We start from the raw sequence: 21,392 nt of genomic DNA, 5'->3' as shown, positions 1-21,392 counted from the left end.
ATCTTAAAGATGTCAGAGCCTCCATCAGCTGGGCCCTGAATGACTGTGTGGGCATCCCCTCCACTCAGGAACTACTTTATCCTATTTATGTGAGTGAAAAATAAACTTATGTTGCACTTGTGCCTTTGAACATTTTGAGGCTTATGTTTTATACCAGCCCAACTCATCTAATTGAAAATGTAAAATGCAAATCATCTAAAATCCCAACAAATTAATTTTTTATTTTAAAGAATATAACATAAAAAGTGACTGTAGCTTTTGCAGCAAAGAAAGACATTTGTTACATCAAGAGTTTTTAATTGCTCTTACGTCTCTTCCTGCTGGGTATTCTCCAAGTAGATGTACTTCTAGAAGTCATAGGATCTAGAAAGTAAAGGAAAACCAAATCAATAGTATCTAACTAAAAGATCTATAAATCTTATGACTGCTTACACTGTTGACAGAATTTGGACTATAAATATTCTATGAGGATCATTTCTGTCTCTTCCCATCTAAGGGAAAGAGATTACTATCAAATGGAGCACAGACCCACAATCCTTTAGCCCTAATTGCAAAATCAATGACTTTTTTTTTTGAGACAGGGTCTCACTCTGTCAGCCAAGCTGAAGAGCAGTGGTGCAATCTTGGCTCACTGTAGTCTTGACCTTCCAGGCTCAAATGATCCTTCCACCTCAGCCTCCCACATCACTGGGACTACAGGCATGCACCACCACCATGCCCAGCTAATTTTTTGTATTTTTTTGTAGAAATGGGGTTTTGCCATGTTGCCTAGGCTGGTCTTGAACTCCTGGGCTCAAAAGATCCACCTGCCTCAGCCTCCCAAAGTGTTGGGATTATAGGCATGAGCCTCCACACCTGGCCTCAAAGATATTTTAATAACCAATATTGTTTTCATAGGTTTGCAGCTAACTAATTTGGCAGTGAATCTGGACTTGAGTTGCCATGAGTCCATGTAAAATCTTACCACATTTGGTGTGAATATTTATATAATTTGCTGTATAAACATTAGTATATTTGAGAATGGGATTCTTCCCTGGATCCTACTGGGGTATTTTGTTGTATATAGAATATAAACCACATTGTCTTTATAAAATAATAAAACCTTTTTTGAACTTTGAAGTACATCTGGCTTTGAAGGTTTTATAGAGGATTATGAATGTTTATTAAGAGTTTGGGTTGTTAGTCTTGTCTCCTGCTATAACTTTCCATATGTGATGTGCAAAGAAAAAAGATCCTTAAGTGTGCCTTAGTTTCCCCATCTGTCAAATGGGGGAACAATAGTTATCTTGCCCACCTTTTAGGTTATTGTAAAGATGCAAGTAGATCTTATTTGCAAATATATTTTTGAATACCACTATTTGGCCAATTTCATGTTGGGGGCTATCTATCAAAAGCTATGAACTGAATTTGATGGTAAGAAACAGGGGTCTTTCTTTCTGTCAATAACTAGAGAGTATGACCAGAAGCTTTGGAATTTTGAACAAGTTTGTGACAAAATCAAGCAATAACAGACTAGTGTACTTTCTTTTCTTTACAAAACAGGGAACGGGCAGAAGTAGAAATCACTACATAAATCTAACACTTTGGAGTTAATAGGTCTGGCAGTGATATGGTTTGGCTGTGTCCTCACCCAAATCTCATCTTGAATTCCCATGTGTTGTGGGAGGGACCCAGTGGCAGGTAATTGAATCATGGGGGCGGGTCCTTCCTGTGCTGTTCTCGTGATAGTGAATAAGTCTCACAAGATCTGAATGACTATACAAGGGGCAATTTCCCAGCACGAGCTCTCTTCTCTTGTCTGCTGCCATGTGAGACGTGCCTTTCACCTTCTGCCATGATTGTGAGGCCTCCTCAGCCATGTGGAACTGTAAGTCCATTAAGCCTCTTTCTTTTGTAAATTACCCAGTCTCAGGTATGTCTTTATCAGCAACGTGAAAATGGACTAATACCGGCAGTATGTAGTAAACAGGGCACTGCCACTCAACCACAACCATCTTGTTAAGCCTGAATTTACAGTGACTTCTTTCTTTGCATTTTTCAAAATGGCCAGATGAGGTAGATGCAGAGAACTGGCTCCAGGATAGCTGTTGTGCGTGCTCAGAGCACAGTGCACCAGGGAAGAGGTGCTCTGAAGTCAGAGCCCTGAAGTCAAGGGGGCTGTTCTCACCCTTCTCACCTTGCTTGCTTCTCAGTGCCCCACTTGAGGCTTCTGGGGACGCCTCCTCCTCACTGGATTCTGAAAAGTCGTGGTCTTGTCCTATCACTGCAGAAAGGAGCAAATGTCCTTTGGAGGTCGCAATGTATGATAAGGGAACCAAGTCAGAAGAATATTCTATGAAAAGGAAACTAGGAAAAATTTGCGATGCTCTGAAACTTCAGGGCAAGAATATCCGTGCCCTCAAACCTCCATGATCTGCCTTTTCATTCAAATTTGTGTAGTTCAAGGTTAGTACTTTATCCCTCACTGTCACCTGAGCCTGAGGCTGAGAAAATATTAGCCCCAGCGGGCATCACTGCTTTGTCTTGGCCCTCTGTCTTCTTACATTACATTATCTTTCTTTCTTTACTTGTCCCTTTATGGATTTGTTGTGGTTTTTGTATATGCATTTGTATTTATTTGTAAATTTGCTTCTCTCTCAGGGCAACCATGAAAGTCTAGGATGGGAGAAGGCAGATCTTCTACTTGCCTGCTTCCCGGAAGAACTGCTTGAAACAGAGCCCAACCTTTCCCCCATCTAAAAATCCTTGAAATATTCAGTTGAAAAAAATATAAACTTCTACTAAAAAAATAAAAAACCTTCTGTTGTGTTGGGGTCATTGACTTCTTTGGGTTCATATGTTATAGCAGTTAGCCAACCTACCTAATACAAAAGCTAAAATAGGAACCATTGAAATTTAAAGCAAATTTATATTTTACTTTGAAGGATTTAGCAAGGAATTAGGCTGACTCTTTTGTAGAAAATATTGTTCAGTTATAACCATGAAGAGTAGTTATTTTCTCTTACCTCTTTTCCTAAAGCTTTCTCTTACCTCTTTTCTTAACCCTTTCTCTGAATATAGATAATTTTCTGAAATCCATGGGCTCTGTAAAGTAAAAGGGAGAAAACCGTTATTTGTATGCAAGAGACTTTAAAATTCTATGACAACTGACATGGCAAATGGGCTTGGGTTAATAACAAAGTTGTTTTTTTTTTTTTTTTTTTTTTTTTGAGATGGAGTCTTGCTCTATCACCCACGCTGGAGTGCAGTGGTGCAATCTTGGTACACTGCAGCCTCTGCCTCCCAGGTTCCAGTGATTCTCCTGCCTCAGCCTCCTGAGTAGCTGGGATTATAGTTGCACACCACCAAGCCCGGCTTATTTTTGTATTTTTAGTAAAGACGGGGTTTCACTGTGTTGGTCAGACTGGTCTCAAACTCCTGACGTCAGGTGATCCGCCCGCCTCAGCCTCCCAAAATGCTGGGATTACAGACATGAGCCATCGTGCCCTGCCAATAACGAAGTTTTGATGAGCATTTTTCTCTCTCTCCTTCTAGTGAATCCAGTTCTGGACGTTCAGGGTCATAATGTTGGGATCCTGCCCAGCTCTCCCTGTAATCCTCTGGGTGTATTATTTGGAAATGCCTCTTTTTAATTAATTTTTTTCAACTTCTATTTTAGGTTTGGGGGTATATGTGAAGGTTTGTCACGTGGGTAAACGTGTGTCACAGGAGTTTGTTGTAGAGATGATTTCGTCACCCAGGTATTAAGCCCGGTACTCAATAGTTATCTTTTCTGCTCCTCTCCCTCCTCCAACCCTCCCTCCTCAAGTAGACCCCAGTGTCTGCTGTTTCCTTCTTTGTGTTCATAAGTTCTTATTATTTAGATCCCACTTACAAGTGAGAACATGTGGTATTTGGTTTTCTGTTCCTGCATTAGTTTGCTAAGGATAATAGCCTCCAGCTCCATTTATGTTCTCTCAAAATACATGATCTCGTTCTTTTTTAGTTATTTTTTCTGAGACAGGGTCTTACTCTGTCACCCAGGCTAGAGTGCAGTGGCACAATCGTAACTCACTGCAGCCTCAACTTCCCAGGCTCCAGTGACTCTCTCACCTCAGCCTCCCGAGTAGCTGGATCACAGGTGCACACACACTACCATGCCTGGCTAATTTTTTTTTTTTGAGATGGAGTCTCACTCTGTCACCCAGGCTGGAGTGCAGTGGCATGATCTTGGCTCACTGCAACAACCCTCTCCTGGGATCAAGTGATTCTTCTGCCTCAGCCTCCCGAGTGGCTGGGACTATAGGCAAGCGCCACCATGCCCGGCTAATTTTTGTATTTTTAGTAGAGACAGGGTTTCACCATATTGGCCAGGATGGTCTCAAACTCCTAATCTCATCACCTGCCCGCCTCGGCCTTTGGGAAGTGCTGGGGTTACAGGAGTAAGCCACCGCACTTTATATTTTACTTTGAAGGATTTAGCAAGGAATTAGACCTATGCCTGGCTAATATTTGTATTTGTGGTAGAGATGGAGTTTCTCCATGTTGTCCAGGCTGATCTCAACTCCTGAGCTCAAGCCACCTACCTGCCTCAGCCTCCCAAAGTGCTGGGATTATAGGTGTGAGCCACCGCACCTGGTCGTAAATGACTCTTAAACACCACTAGCTCCCATTTTCTTACATATAAAGCAGGGATAAACTAGTTACCCTACCTCCCTGTTAAGGTTTTTGTGATGGGGAAATGAAGGTTCATTTTCAAAAGCCCTGTGAAAAATCACAATGTAAGCCAATGAGTGAACTATAATTTGGGTTTGGGTGTAGTTGAAGTCACTTTTTTTTCCCATTAATAATTAAATAGCAGCACAAAGTATTCTTTGAAGACTTTCTGAGCTTGTGATTAAGACAATATTATCAATGAACAAAGGAAGACTGTGCTTATCATGCTCTATCAAATATAAAGGGTAGTAGTAGAGAATAAGTACATTATTTCAACTCTTGAAATAATAACTCTTGATAGTTTGTTGTTAAAAAGACTGTTATTTTACTAGCATATTTTTGCTACATTTTCAATGTATCAATCGATTGAACAAATCCAGTTAAACAAGAGTTTATAATGCCTTTCTAATGTCTTCCATTTCTCAATAGGGCCTGAGAGGTTAAATGTAGAAAGAGATATTCTAGAAATTATGGAATCAAGGCATAAGGAGACCACTCAGAATGAAATTAATCAAGAAAACAGAGCTCTGGATTTGTACTCTGGATATTCTGCAGTCTCGGGTTGCAACTCTAATATTCTTACCTGGTACAATCTGGGGTCGCGAGCAAGTGGCTTCTTGGCCCTCCTTTTCCTCATTGGATTCTAAAGGGTTGTCATTGTTGATCACTGCACAGAAGAATGGGATTCTTTAGAGGTCTCAGTGTGTGACCAAGGAATCAATTCAGTAGGAAATTCCCTAATAAGAAAACCTAGAAAACCTTGAAAATCCATGCAAGTCCTCCCCTGTACACAGGCCGTGCTTGTCTTTCCTTTCAAGTAACCTGCATTGTGGGTTAGCGATACTCCATTCTTGTCCCCAGAGGGAAACTTTGCCTTGCTTGGCCTTTGCTTTTCCACGCTTCTTTTACTTCTTATCCCTTCTGCTTGCCATTCCACATTTCCTTTGTTTCTGCTTCTATTTTTCATGCAGGGAGACCTTGAAGATCTTCTGTTAAATATGTGAGCTTCTTCTACCTCCCACCAACCCAGTGCCTTCCTGAACTGTTTACAAGGCTGAGAAACAATCTCCTCATGTATTTGAGCTGAAGACATATTTTGGGACTATTTTTTAGAGCAGATTGCTTACATTAAGTTCAAAGTTAGAGTACATATTGTCTAAAAACTAATGCAAATTTACATTTTACTTTGAAAGATACAGTGAGCAATTAGAATGAATGTATTATTACATTGTCATTTTATAACACCAAGATGAGTTCTTCTTTGCTCTTAGGTCTTTCCCTAGTGTATTTTCCCTAAAGTGGCATGTTTCTAATATCCTCTGGATCTAGAAAGTAAAGGGCAAAACAATTCAACCAGTTTGCATACGAAAAAGTTATAAATCTTATGACAACTCATGCTGCAAATAGGATTGAGATAATACAAGATTTTAATAATGTTTCTCTCTTTCATTTCACAAAGGAAGTAACTCAGAATCCAGGATGCTAGTCTTGTCTTTCCTTTAATTTACCATGAGATTTTGGAGATGACTTTGAAATATTTATGCAATTGTGTTCTCTCATCTAGGAAACAAGGACAAGAATCTCTCTTCGGTTTACCCTTTTAAGGTTATTGTAAATTTAAAAATAAGACACTTTGCAAAAGTCTTTCAAAAAGTCACTAAATGTGCCATGACTTGCTGAAGAACTCTATCAGAAACAATACTTCAGGTTTCAGAATACTTTATCTCAGGTGTTTGTTTTTGCCAACACCAGATAGTTGGATGAGATGTCTTTTGACCCTATTCAAAGTTTGTGATCAGATGACAATAAGATCTTCCCATAAAGGAATATTTAGTTTTCTGTTCTCTATAAAAATCACTATATAAATCTAACACTATAAAGGCATAGCAACTAGTTAGTTTTAAAAACAAACTCATCACTTGGCTAGCCTATTCCTACTATATAATCAATGTATGGGTATGAATATTGATTAATAGAATCCATCAAGAAAGAAGGCTAATTCTCAAAAATAAGTTTATAACAATTTCTTGTCTCTTTGCATTTTCCAAAAACGTCAAGTAAAATTAATGCAAAGAATGGGATCCCAGGATAAACTGGACCCATTGTACAGAATGAGCTCAGAATAAAATGCCTCAGGAAACAGTAGCTCTTAAATCAGATTCCCACAGCCCAAGCCTTGCTCTCCCAAACTTCCTTACCAGGCTCATTTCTCGGTGCTGAGATGAAGACTTCTGAGGGCTCATCATCGTCAGTGGATCCTTCAGAGTCCTCACTGCTGATGACTGCACAAAGGAGCAAAAACCATTAAGAGTCTCAGGGTGTGACCAAGGAGTCCATGCACCAGAAAATTCCACAATAACAGGAAATTCCACAATAAGAATACTAGGAAGACCCAGGAAACTAAGTTAACTCAAGACCCTGGAGTGTTCCTTGAATGCATGCCACCTGCAGTTTGTTCCAAGTTCTTAATCAAGAGCTGATAAAATTGACACACAGAAGGCAGTTGTGCCCATCCACTGACACTGTTCTTACCCCAACCCTCATTCTATTTTTTTCTTTCACTCTCATTTTACTTCTCATCTTTCCTCTTTGTTCTGCCATCTCCCTCTGTTTCCAGCGATGGTGTCTCTTTATACCTCTCTTTGTCTTGATGTGTTTCTCTCCCCATCTCCTCTTGTGAATATCTTGGCTCCCTGATCTTTTTTTTTTTTAAACTCCTCTCCCATGCCTTCCTCTCTTACTTTTTTATTTTTTATTTAGTTTTTCCTTTTTTTTCTCTTTTTTGAGACAGAGTCTTGCTCTGTTGCCCAAGCTGGAGTGCAGTGGCGGAACTTCCACAACTTCCACATCCCAGGCTCAAACGATGCTCCTGCCTCAGCTTCCTAAGTTGCTGGGACTACAGACATGTGTCACCTTGTCTGGGTAATTTTTATATGTTTTGTAGAGATAGGGTTTTGCCATGTTGCCCAGGCTGATCTTGAGCTCCTGGACTCAAGCGATCCTCAAAAAGTTCTGGGGTTACAGGCATGAGCCATCAGGCCCAGCCCTCTTTGACTTCAGAAATAGCCTCTCTGACATTCTTAATGATTACCTCCGTTTCTGTCTTTTGGTATTTTCCCAACTCCTAAGGACTTTCTTCCGTCAAGCTGAAGACTCACTGCATCAGGTGCCAGCCCCTTTCCCTTCCTGCCTCCATCCCAGGCTACCTGCACTGCCCCGATGGTCCCTGATGAAGTCCCTGAGCCCCTTACCTGGTAAACTCTGACTCACAGTTACAAATTCTCCCAGTCAGCCTTACCTATTATGTCAGATGCCTGGTTATGATGAGTTCTTGCTTGGGCTTGGCACTCAACTTTTGAATTAGAAAATGGCTTTTCCTTTTTTATATCCACCAGTCGCACAGAACAGGAATTTATTTGGATTCCATGGTTGTGTAGCTCTGCCTCTGGGCCTAATTGTAATAAATGAAGAATTTTCATTTGTCTCCCCAGTGGACCTCCTTCACTGTCATTAATAACTCCCTCTCTCTGCAATTTCACTGCTGGGGCTAGACCTTCACCCCACCTCCCTGTTTTTCCTTTTGCTCAACTCTGTCTCTTCCTTTGTGCCTCTCTTGGCTCTGTTTTGTTTTTTACCTTTCCCTTTACCTACTCTTCTCATTCTTTGATGGTTAATATTTTGCTTTTTTTAAAAAAAATAAAAATTATAATTGCAGTATAAGACACATGAATAAAAGTGGGTTTTGAATGATCACGAAGGAAGTAAATCACTTTGATCAAGAAACAGATTACCAATACCTCAGACACCTCCTAGTGACACTTCCCACTAACTGTTTCCACTAACTTGCTCAAAGACAACTACCATCGAGGTTTCCAACACCAAGGTTAATTTTGCTTGTTGTGTAATTTATAAAAATGGAATCATCTCTTTTCTCTCCGCTCTTTCTCTCTCCCTTTACCTCTCTCTCAATATATATAGATCTCCCAAAAGAAGCCAAATACCCCAAAATTGTATGGATATTTTACTCAACATGCTTGTGAAAGTCATCTGTATTCATTTTGTATAATTATTTTCACTATTAGATAGTATTCCATTATAGAAATAAGCCATGAATTATTTATCCATTTGTGCAATTTCAAGCATTTGGCTTCTATGAATAATGCTGCCCTGAGCATTCTTTTCTATGTGTTTTGGTGACATAATACACATTTCTGTTGGTTTCTGCTGAGGAATATAATTGTTGGGTTATAGGGTATGTATATTTTCAGCTTTGGAAGATTACCCCAAACTGTTTTCCCAAAAGCATATATAAAGGCAGAGACAAAAGAAAGAGAGCTTGGCAAATTCCAGTAAGTACAGGAAGCTTAGTGTGGTGGGAATGTGGCATGAAGGGGCCAGAGGTGGGTGATGGGGAACGCGCAGGTGCGTGGTAGACATCCTTCAATTCACCACTCCAAGCAGTGTTGACCTACTGCTAAGGGCCACACGAAGGCACTGGGTTTCAAACAGGAAAGTCATATCAACTGGTTTCTATTTTGGAAAAGTCCATTCAGCTGAAGTGCAGACTTGAAAGGAGCAAGACTGGGGGCCAGACGGGAGACTGTTCCTCTAATTTTAGTGAGAGTGACAGGGTTCTAGATTAGGGTGTTCGTGCTGGGAATGAAGAGAAATGGACAAGTTAGAGATATTTTAAAGTTGGGATTGACACAAGTGGCAAATGAAATGATGATTGTTTTAAGCCACTAAGTTTCAGGATAGTTTGTTACATTACACAGCAATAGACGACAGATGCAGCTTCCAAAGAGAGATGTTCTTCGGGTCTTTAAATAAAGGTCTTCAGGCAATTGGGGAAGGGAGTCAAGAGGACAGGTCTGAGCTGGAGACGTATGTTTAGAAATCAACAGATCCTAGATGGTGATTGAGCCATGGAGAGGAAGTGATGTCTGAGGAGAGGCCTATTGTAATCTGGGGGTGGAGGTGGAGTCACAGGGGCCATTTGAATAAGGGGTCAGCTGGTCCTTCTCCATAGTAATAGGAGACCCTGTGCCTCCTTTCTAGCTCTTGTCTCCTCAGATCAGAGAATGTCTTGATTTGTCTTCTCTCTTCCCTTCTTTGCATGATCCACTCTCTACCAATTTTTCATTCATTGCCCTTTAACTCATTTTCTGCATACTTCTTTTTGTGCCTCCCTCCATTTTTCCTATTTCTTGGTATTTATTTCCCTCTATATTTTTTCTATTCATATTCTTTTTATCTACACTTTTTAAAAATTATTGCCTCTTAGAGACAGAACTAGGGTGATGTGAAGGTGGTGCTATGGGGTGCCTAAAATTTAAGGAAGCTCGGTCTCACATGCCAAGTGAGATCTCCTTACATGCTGTGCCCTGAGGGCCTCCCTACCTCACCTCGTGCCAGGCCTGTTGTCCCATATGTAATGTTGCATCTCTGTTACATTTCCTACCTGCTTTGAGTCGGCCTTTATTTCTTAATTATTAATGTTACCTCTGCAAGCTTCTTCTATGTCATTTTTTTTCAAAAATACTTTTGCATCTGATGTGTGAGTGCTATATCACTTTTTGTCTTTCTATATCTTCCTCATCTCAAACATTTCAGTCATTACGAAAGGTCTCTTCCAGTGCCATTGTCTACCACACCAGAGTCCCTCCACTTGCCATTCCTTCCTGAAGGTCTTTCACCTGGGCTTCCTTCCATTGCAAATCTGACAAGCAGCATCATGCATAATTTCTACGTTTTCATGATAACTTCTGAAAAGTAACTTGCAACATATTTCTATTCAACAACTCCACAACATGGCAATGTATGGATACCATGTCACTTTATCTAAAATCTGTCTCACTCATATACAGTTGACCCTTCAACAACGGGGGCTTGAACTACATAAGTCCACTTGTATGCAGACTTTCTTCCACCTCTGCCACCCCTCAGACAGCAAGACCAACCCCTCCTCTCCTTCCTCCCTCTCAAACTACTCAATGATGAGGATGAAGATCTTTATGATTATCTATTGCCACTTAATGAATAGTAAATATATTTTCTCTTCCTTGTGATTGTCTTAATAACATTTTCCATTGGAGATCTTACTTCATTGTGAGAATACAGCACATAATACATATGGAAAACGTGTTATCACCTGTTTATGTTATCAGTAAGGCTTCTGGTCAACAGCAGTTAAGTTTTGGGGAAGGTAAAATTATGTGCAAATTTTTTACTGTATAAGGCATTGGTACCCCTAACCTCCCACAGTGTCCAGGGGTCAACTGTATTTTGTTATTTAATATTCCCTAGTTGACCTCTTTTGTATTCTTTCTTCTTGCATTCTCTAACCAGGGACAGTCCCTCTCTTAAAAAGACTCACTCTCTTTTTCCCTTCCATCTCACATCTGTTAAAAGCAGCCACAGTCTGTGAACAAAGTCTGTGTGTCTTGGGTGGGCATATGCAGTTAGTATGAGAAAACAAAGGAAAGTTTCGTCCTTTGTAGGGACATGGATGAAACTGGAAAACATCATTCTCAGTAAACTATCGCAAGGACAAAAAACCAAACACCGCATGTTCTCACTCATAGGTGGGAATTGAACAATGAGAACTCATGGACACAGGAAGGGGAACATCACATTCTGGGGACTGTTGTGGAGTGGGGGGAGGGGGGAGGGACAGCATTAGGAGATATACCTAATGCTAAATGACGAGTTAATGGGTGCAGGAAATCAACATGGCACATGGATACATATGTAACAAACCTGCACATTGTGCACATGTACCCTAAAACCTAAAGTATAATTAAAAAAAAAAAAGAAAAATAAAGATATAATTAGAAAATTGGGGAGAAGTAGAGCAAGATGGGAGACTAGGACTCTCCAGCCCTCCTTCCCCTGCAGAAACACTGATGTGAACAACTACCTATGCACGAAAATACCTTTGCAAGAGCTGAGGAAACCAGATGAAAGATCACAGCACCTGGGTATAACACAGAAATAAGAAAGAGCACATCAAAAAGGGCAGGAAGAAAAGTTTCACTGTGTTACCTTCCCCAACTCCAGGAAGCACAGCATTGAGAGAGATACCATATGCCTGGGGAAAGGAGAAGGAAGTGAGCACCAGACTTTGCCTTAGACCCAAACCACAGAACCATCTTCAGTAAAACCTGGCTCCCAAAGCCCCAGACTCTAGACAGTACCCATGGTCTGAACCTCCAAGCTCACCCTGACCCCAACCTAAATCCTGCAGCCCTAGGATTCAGGCCAGCCCTGCAAACTCAGTCTCCAGCCTCCTACAGCACTATTTCAACCTCAGTGACCCCACAATCCAGACCAGACCGAGTGCCAAACTGGACCCAGTGGCACTGGGCTTTAGGACCTTCCCAGCAGCAAGCTGGTTTCAATAGCACCGGTCTTCATGCCTACTGAAGTGCCTGAAGAAGCCTGCACCAGTGATGTAGAGCCCTGCAGATTTTGGCTCAAGGTTCCCCCCAGCACAGATCTGCCCACTGGTTGTCCTAGGCACCAGACTAGCCTGCTTGAGGACTCTAGCAGCAAGCTTGCCCTTGCACCATGCCAGATGGCCTTCCTAGAATCTTTAAATAGGGTGAAAGGCTTTCACAGACAAAGTCACCCTGCAAAGACTAGAATAATTCCTACTTTCTCAAATGCACAGACATAAATGTAAGGCAACAAGAAACATAAAAACCAGAGACATTACATGACCAAAAGAACACAATAATCTCCCCATAGCAGACCCCAAAGCAATGGAGATAAAAAACTGCCTTATGCAGAATTCAAAATAATTGTTTTAAGGAATCTCAGCAAACCTTAAGAAAATATAGGAAACAATTCACTAAAATTAGGAAGACAATAAATGACCAAAATGAGAAGTTTAACAGAGATATTGAAATTATTTTAAAAATCAAACAGAAATTCTGGGGCTGAAAAATACAATGAATGAAATTTAAAAAGGCATCAGAGAGCATCAACAGCAGAATTGATCATGCAGAAGAAAGAATATGAACTCAAAGACAGGTTATTTGAAATACAGTCAGAGAAGAAAAAGAAAAGAGAATGAAAAGTCATGAAGAAAGCTTACAGGATTTATGAAACACATCAAAAGAGCAAATATTTGAATCACAGGAATTCATAAAGGGGAAGAGAAAGACAAAAGTAGAAAGTTAATTTAAAGAGATAATAGTATAAAACCTTGCCAATCTGGTGAAAGATATAAATTTCCAGGTACAAGAAGGTCAATGGTCTCCAATCAGATTCAGTGCAAATAAGACTACACCAAAACATACTATAATCAAGCTGTCAAGATTCAAGGACAAAGAGAGAATCCTGAAAGCAATAAAAGAAAAGAAGCAACTAACATATGAGGGAGTTTTAACAAGGATAGCAGTGGGCATTTTAGCAGAAACCTTACAGATCAGGAGACAATGAAATGAAATATTCAAAGTGCCAAAGGAAGAAAAAAAAAACCTGACAACCAAGAATACTTTTCTTGGCAAAGCTGTCTTTCAGAAATAAAGGAGAGATAAAGACTGTCCCGGGAAAACAAAAGATGAATACATCCATTACCACCAGATCTGTCTTACAAGAAATGCTAAAGCTGAAAGAAGTAAATGCAAACTAATAATATAAAAATATAAGAAAGTATAAAACTCACTGGTAAAGTAAATATACAGTCAAAATATAGAATACTGTAATACTGTAATGGTGGTGTGTAAATCACTTCTACCTCTAGTATGAAGGTTAAAAGACAATTTTTTTAAAAAAAGTAGCTACAATAATTTATTAAGGTATACACTATATAAAATGATGTAAACTCTTTCATCAAACATTTTAAATGAGGGAGTAAAGTAAAAGTGCAGTTTTTGTAGGCAATCAAAATTAAGTTATCAGCTTAAAATAGCCTGTTATAAGATGTTTTGTGTAAACTTCATGTTAACCACAAAGCAAAAACTTAGTGATTACACAAAAGATAAAGAGTAATCAAAGCGTATCACTAGAGAAAATCACCTAATCACAAAGGAAGACAGTAAGAGAGAAAGAAAGGAATAAAGAATCTACAGACAACCAGAAAACAATAAACAAAATGGTTTTAGAAAGTACTTACCTATCAGTAATTATATTAAGTGTAAATAGATTAAATTCTCCAATCAAAAGACATAGAGTGATTAAATGAATTAAAAAGACATGAACCAAGTATATGCGGCTTACAAGACACTCACTTCACTTTTAAGGACACACATAGACTGAAAGTGAAAAGATAGAAAAAGATATTTCATGCAAATGGAAATGAAAGAAAGAAAGCATAGGTATACTTACAACCAAAACAGCATGGTACTGGTACCAAAACAGAGATATAGATCAATGGAATAGAACAGAGCCCTCAGAAATAGTGCCGCATATCTACAACCATCTGATCTTTGACAAACCTGACAAAAACAAGCAATGGGGAAAGGATTCCTTATTTAATAAGTGGTGCCGGGAAAACTGGCTAGCCATATGTAGAAAGCTGAAACTGGATCCCTTCCTTACACCTTATACAAAAATTAATTCAAGATGGATTAAAGACTTACATGTTAGACCTAAAACCATAAAAACCCTAGAAGAAAACCTAGGCAATACCATTCAGGACATAGGCATGGGCAAGGACTTCATGTCTAAAACACCAAAAGCAATGGCAACAAAAGCCAAAATTGACAAATGGGATCTAATTAAACTAAAGAGCTTCTGCACAGCTAAAGAAACTACCATCAGAGTGAACAGGCAACCTACAAAATGGGAGAAAATTTTCGCAACCTACTCATCTGACAAATGGCTAATATCCAGAATCTACAATGAACTCAAACAAGTTTACAAGAAAAAAAACAAACAACCCTATCAAAAAGTGGGCGAAGGATATGAACAGACACTTCCCAAAAGAAGACATTTATGCAGCCAAAAAACACATGAAAAAATGCTCATCATCACTGGCCATCAGAGAAATGCAAATCAAAACCACAATGAGATACCATCTCACACCAGTTAGAATGGCCATCATCAAAAAGTCAGGAAAGAACAGGTGCTGGAGAGGATGTGGAGAAATAGGAACACTTTTACACTGTTGGTGGGACTGTAAACTAGTTCAACCATTGTGGAAGTCAGTGTGGCGATTCCTCAGGGATCTAGAACTAGAAATACCATTTGACCCAGCCATCCCATTACTGGGTATATACCCAAAGGATTATAAATCATGCTGCTATAAAGACACATGCACACGTATGTTTATTGCGGCACTATTCACAATAGCAAAGAGTTGGAACCAACCCAAATGTCCAACAACACTAGACTGGATTAAGAAAATGTGGCACATATACACCATGGGATACTATGCAGCCATAAAAAAGGATGAGTTCATGTCCTTTGTAGGGACATGGATGAAACTGGAAACCATCATTCTCAGCAAACTATCGCAAGGTCAAAAAACCAAACACCGCATGTTCTCACTCACAGGTGGGAATTGAACAATGAGAACACATGGACACCGGAAGGGGAACATCACACACCAGGGCCTGTTGTGGGGTGGGGGGAGGGGGGAGGGATAGCATTAGGAGATATACCTAATGTTAAATGATGAGTTAATGGGTGCAGCACACCAGCATGGCACATGGATACATATGTAACAAACCTGCACATTGTGCACATGTACCCTAAAACTTAAGGTATAATAACAAAAAAATTAAAAAAAGAAAGCATAGGTATACTTACATCAGATGAGATACAGTTTGAATCAAATAATATAAAACAAGGCAAAAAAGTTCACGATAAAACCAGGCATGGTGGCTTACATCTGTAATCCCAACAGTTTGGGAGGCTGAGGTGAAAGTATTGCTTGAGCCCAGAAGTTTGAGACCTGCCTGGGCAACACAGGGCAATCCTGTCTCTATAAATAACTAAAAAAATTAGTCAAATGTGATGGTACACGCCTGTCATCTCAGCTACTTGGGGGGATTGCCTGAGCCCAGGAGGCTGAGGCTGCAGCGAGCCATGATTGCACTAGTGCACTCCAGCCTGGGTGACAGAGCAAGACCCTGTCTCCAAAACAAAAACTAAAACAAAAACAAAAGAAACAAAAAGAAAAAGAAAAGATGGTCATTATGTAATGATGAAGGAGTCAACTTATCAAGATGATATAACAATTGTAAACATATGCACCCAATATTTGAGCAACTAAATATATAAAACAAATATTAATAGATATGAAGGAAAGAGAGACTAATACAATAATACTAGCGGACTTCAACACCCTACCTTCAGCAGTGGACAGATTGTCCAGGGAGAAAATCAATAAGAACACATCAAACTTAAACTATACTTTAGACCAAGGGGACCTAACAGGCATTTATAGAATATTTTTTCTACACGCAGAAAAGTACCATTCTTCTCAATTATACATGGGACATTCTACAGGATACATCATATGTTAGGTTACAAAACAAGTTTTAACAAAGTAAAGAAGGCTGAAATTATATCAGATATATTTTCTGACCACAATGATACAAAATTAGAAATCAATAACGAGGAATTTTGAAAAATTTGCAAATACATGGAAATTAAGTACACTCCCAAATAACCAATGGGTCAATGAAGAAATTAAAGGGAAAAAAATTTTTAAATCTTGAGACAAATGAAGATAGAAATGTAACATATCAAAACTTATGGGATATAGCAAAAGCAGTTATAAGACGGGAAGTTTATAGCAATAAACACAAGAATACATCAAGACAGAAGAAAGATCTCAAACAACCTATGATACACCTCAAGAAACTAGACAAAGAAGAAGAACGAAGGCAAAAATTAGCAGAAAGAAGGAAACAATAAATATCAGATCAGAAATAAATGAGTTTAAAACTAGAAAAAAATAAGATCAACAAAACAAAGCATTGGCTTTTTGAAAAAATAAACAAAATTGAGAAACCTTTAGCTAGACTAAGAAAAAAGAGCGAACACTCAAATGAATAAAATCAGAAATGAAAGAGGAGACACTATCTTTCTCACACCATGTACATACAAAGACTCATAAGACACTGCTATAAACAATTTAATGCCAACAAATCGGATAACCTAGAAGAAATGGATAAATTCCTAAACACATACAGCCTACCAAGACTGAATAACAAAGAAACAGGAAAATCTGAACAGACCAATAATAAGTAAGATTTAATCCATAATAAAATACCACCCACCAAACAAAAGTTCAGGACCAGATGGTTTCACTGTTGAATTCTACTAAATATTTAAAGAACAAATAGCAATCCTTTTCAAACTCTTCTTAAAAATTGAGTAAGAGGGACTACTTCCAAACTCATTTTGTGAAGCCAGCATTACCCTGATACCAAAGCTAGACATGAACACTGCAAGAAAAGAAAATTATAGGCCACTATCCTTGATAAATGTATATGAAAAAATCCTCAACAAAATACTATCAAATCAAATTCAATAGCACATTAAACACCATGATCAAATAAGATTTATCACTGGGATGCAAGAATGGTTTAACATATACATATCTAAAAGGTCATACACCACATTAATAGAATGAAGGACAAAAACCATACGATCATCTCAATAGATGTAGAGAAAGCATTTGACAAAATTCAACATTTTTTCATGATAAAAACTCTCAGCAAAATAGATACAGAAGAAATGTATCTCAGCACAATAGTGGCCATACATGACAAGCCCACAGCTAGTACCATACTTAATGACAAAAAACTGAAAGATTTCCCTCTAAGGTTAGAAACAAGAGTAGGATGTTGATATGGTCTTGCTGTGTCCCCACCCAAACTCATCTTCAATTGTAGTTCCCATAACCCCCACATGTCATGGGAAGGACTTAGTGGGAGGTAATTGAGTCATGGGGGCAGTTACCTCAATGCTGTTCTCACAACACTGAGTGAGTTCTCACAAGATCTGATGGTTTTATAAGGAACTTGTCCCTCCTTTGCACTGCACTTCTCCTTCCTGCTGCCATGTAAAGAAGGACATGCTTGCTTCCCCTTTTCTGCCATGATTGTAAGTTTCCTGAGGCCTCTCCAGCCATGCTGAACTGTGAGTCAATTAAACCCCTTTCCTTTATAAATTATCCAGTCTTTTATTAGCAGTGTGAGGATGGACCAATACAGATTGCCCATTCTCACTTCTATTCAACATGTTACTGCAAGTCCTAGCCAGAACAATTAGGCAGGCAAAAGAAATAAAAGGCATTCAAATTGGAAAGGAAGAAGTTTTAAATTGTCCTTATTTGCAGATGACCTGATCTTATATCTAGAAAATCCTGAAGATTCCACCAAAAAAAAACCTGCTAGAACTAATAAACAAATTCAGTAAAGTGGCAGGATACAAACGCAACATACAAAAATCAGTTGCATTTCTGTGCACTAACAATAAACTATCTGAAAAAGATATCAAGAAAACAATCCAATTTACAATAACTACAACAAAATACTTAAGAATAAATTTAACTAAGGAGGTGAAATATGCACACACTGAAAACGTTAAGGCATTGATGAAAGAAACTGAAGAACAAAGAAATGAAAAGATACCCCATGTTCATGGATTGGAGGAATTAATATTGTTAAAATGTCCAGACTACTCGAAGTCCTCTAAAGATTCAGTGCAATCCCTATAAAAATTCCCATGGCAGCCAGGTGCAGTGGCTCACGCCTGTAATCCCAGCACCTAGGAGTTTGAGGTGGGTGGATCGCCTGAGGTCAGGAGTTCAAGACCAGCCCTACCAACGTGGTGAAACCTTGTCTCTACTAAATACAAAAAATTAGCTGGGCGTGCTGGAGTATGCCTGTAATCCCAGCTACATGGGAGGCTGAGGCAGGATAATTAGTTGAATCCGTGAGGTGGAGGTTACAGTGAGCTGAGATTGCACCATTACACTTCAGCCTTGGCAACAAGAGCAAAACTCCATCTCAAAAAAAAAAAAAATTCAAATGGCATTTTTCGAGAAATAGAAAAACAATTTAAAAATTTGTGTGGAGGCACAAAAGACTCCAACTAGCCAAAGCAATTTTAAACAAAAAGAACAAAGCTGAAAGCATCATACTACCTGATTCAATATATACAACAAAGCTATGTTAATCAAAAGAGCATGGTGCTTGCATAAAATAGACATGTAGAAAAATGGAACAAAATAAAGAGCTTGGATCCATGCATTTACGGTCAATTGATTTTCAACAAAGGTGCCAAGAATATGCAATAGGTAAAGGATATCTGTCTGTTTAATAAATGGTGTTGGGACAACTGGATATCCACATGCAGAAGAATGAAATTTGACCCCATCTCATGCCATATTAAAAAATTAACTCAAAATGGACTAAATACTGAAATGTAATACCCAAGGTTGTAAAACTACTAGAAGAAATATAGAGGAAAAGCTTCACGACATTGGTCTGAGCAAATATTTTTTGGGTATAACACCAGAAGCACAATCACAAAAGCAGAAAGAACTGGGATTACATCACTTCTGCATAGGCAAGGAAACAATCAACAGAGTGAAGAGACAACCTACAGAATGGGAGAAAATATTTGCAAATCATGTGTCTGATAAGGGTTATTATCCAAAATACATAAGGAGCTCAAACAACTCAATATTAAATACAAACAAACAAACAAAAAAACAGGTTTTTAAATGGGCAAAGGACCTGAATAAACATTTCTTAAGGGAACACATGCAAATGGCTAACAGGTATGTGAAAAAATGCCCTGCCTCAGATATTATCAAGAAAATGCAAATTAAAACCACAATGAACATCACCATATACTGGTTAGAATGGCTATTATCAAGAAGATTAAAGATAACAAATGTTGGTGAGGATGTGCAGAAAAGGGAACCTTTGTACACTGTTGGTGGGAATGTAAATTGCTACAATCACTAAGAAAAACAGTATGGAGTGTCCTCAGATAAATAAAAAGTAGAACTACCCATATAATCCATGAATTTCGCTACTGAATATATATTCGAAGGATATGAAATCAGTACAGATGGCCTGGAGTTACGATGGGACTACATTTCCATAAACCTACCATAAATTGAACATATCATAAGTCAAAAATGCATTTAATACTTCAATAAACCCATTGTAAAGATGAAAATCATGTCTAACCATCATAAATCAGGGACCATCTGTATACGGAAGAAATATCTGCTCTCCCATGTTCATTGCAGCAGTATTCACAATAGCCAAGATACAGAAACAACCTAAGTACCTATCAGTGGGCGAATGGATAAAGAAAATATATACACAATGAAATACATCTACCCACTGAAATACTATCTAGCCTTTGAAAAGGAAGAAATCCTGTTATTTGCAACAACAACCACGAACCTGGAGGATATTATGTTATGTAAAATAAGACAGGCATGGAAAGACATACATGACATCTCACTTATATGTAGAGTGTAAAAAAGATGAATTTATAGAAGTTGAGAGTATACGGTGGTAACAGAGGCTGGGGATATGAGGAAGAGGACTGGGGAGATGTTGGTCAAAGGATACAGAATTTTAGTTAAGTAAGAGAAATACATTAAGAGATCTATTATACAACACGATTAATATAATTAATAATGTATTGTATTCTTAAAAATTACTGAGAGAATAGATTTTGTGTCATCACCACAAGAATAAGTACGTGAGGTAATATTTATGCTAATTAGCTTTAATTAGCCTTTTCACAATGTGTACATATTTCAAGACAACATGTAATGATAAATACATCCAGTTTTTAATTTGGTAATTTTAAAAAGCGGTTACGATGGTAAAACAACAACCAACCAATCAACCAAACAAATGTATAGCATTTGAATAAGAAAGGAAAGAAAATAGGTGAGGTAAGCAATAATTACTTTCTTCATCACAGGGCAATGGGCAGGGTGTCTCCCTTCCAGCATCCCCATTATTCACTTGGACAGTGACTTGTTCGCAGGACTCTGGAGATAAACGAGATCACAGCTGAGATCCAGTGGAGCCTTGCTCTGTCCTATTTCCATTTGGTTAGACCTCACCCTGCTTCTCCTTTCTTCTCCTGTTTCTACTTATACCCGTCTGCATATATTGCTACGTGAAGGTGTTTGTGCTTCATTGATTCCTGGCCAGTATCTCTCTACTTTCTCCTTTTGCCTTTTGTTTCTGTCTCTCTTCTTTGGTGAGAATCTGCAACTCTTCCCCTTTCTCTCTCAGTTTTTTGCTTCTAGCTTTCTTCCTCCAGGTCTTTGTCATCAGTGTGTCAGTGTATCAGGCTCATCTGTATATCAGGCCCCCTCTGTGTCTATGTGATTTTCCCCTGCTTGTTAAATAGGTGTCTCCTTGTGTTGTGCATTAGACTCTTCCTCTGCCACCAGCCAGGGCCCCTTGGCTCCTCCCCATTCATGTGAACCCAGTCAGTCTTACCTGTTGGCTCAGCCTTTTGAGCATGTTGTTCATTTGTTTGTTGGCTTCCTAGCGAATCATTTTTGTCACTGGTTGTATCTTTTCTATTTGCATTTATCTGTTCTGTTTCACAGGGGTGCTCTGAGAGTCCATTTTCAGGTGGGGTTGTACCTAAACCATGGTTTGATTCACAGGTATTTTATTTGCCCCCTGCTGCCCGTCACTCCCCTCCAACCACTACAGCACGGGCCACTGATGGACGTAAGG

At 38.9% G+C, this 21,392-nt stretch overlaps 1 protein-coding gene across 5 annotated transcripts in view; it reads right to left on the bottom strand.

The window, feature by feature from the left end:
- Positions 1-21,392, bottom strand: part of SP100 (SP100 nuclear antigen) — a 127,225-nt gene that overhangs the window by 72,662 nt on the left and 33,171 nt on the right. For 2 of the 5 annotated variants that reach the window (XM_003274719.4, XM_012500602.2), the window contains exons 7-14: positions 21,147-21,296; positions 20,603-20,686; positions 7,994-8,146; positions 6,894-6,977; positions 5,279-5,362; positions 3,031-3,084; positions 2,168-2,263; positions 310-363 (exon numbers count right to left, since the gene is read on the bottom strand). In XM_003274719.4, coding sequence (XP_003274767.2) covers positions 310-363; positions 2,168-2,263; positions 3,031-3,084; positions 5,279-5,362; positions 6,894-6,977; positions 7,994-8,146; positions 20,603-20,686; positions 21,147-21,296 — 759 coding nt within the window. The remainder of the gene's footprint in view (positions 1-309; positions 364-2,167; positions 2,264-3,030; positions 3,085-5,278; positions 5,363-6,893; positions 6,978-7,993; positions 8,147-20,602; positions 20,687-21,146; positions 21,297-21,392) is intronic. The other 3 variants (XM_030802389.1, XM_030802391.1, XM_030802390.1) reach the window with 2 other exon arrangements.

Source organism: Nomascus leucogenys, chromosome 22a, assembly GCF_006542625.1.
Source record: "Nomascus leucogenys isolate Asia chromosome 22a, Asia_NLE_v1, whole genome shotgun sequence".
In the NCBI taxonomy this organism is placed as follows: domain Eukaryota; kingdom Metazoa; phylum Chordata; class Mammalia; order Primates; family Hylobatidae; genus Nomascus; species Nomascus leucogenys.
Note: the sequence above shows the minus strand (reverse complement) of the source record. Positions and strands in the feature narration are given on the sequence as shown.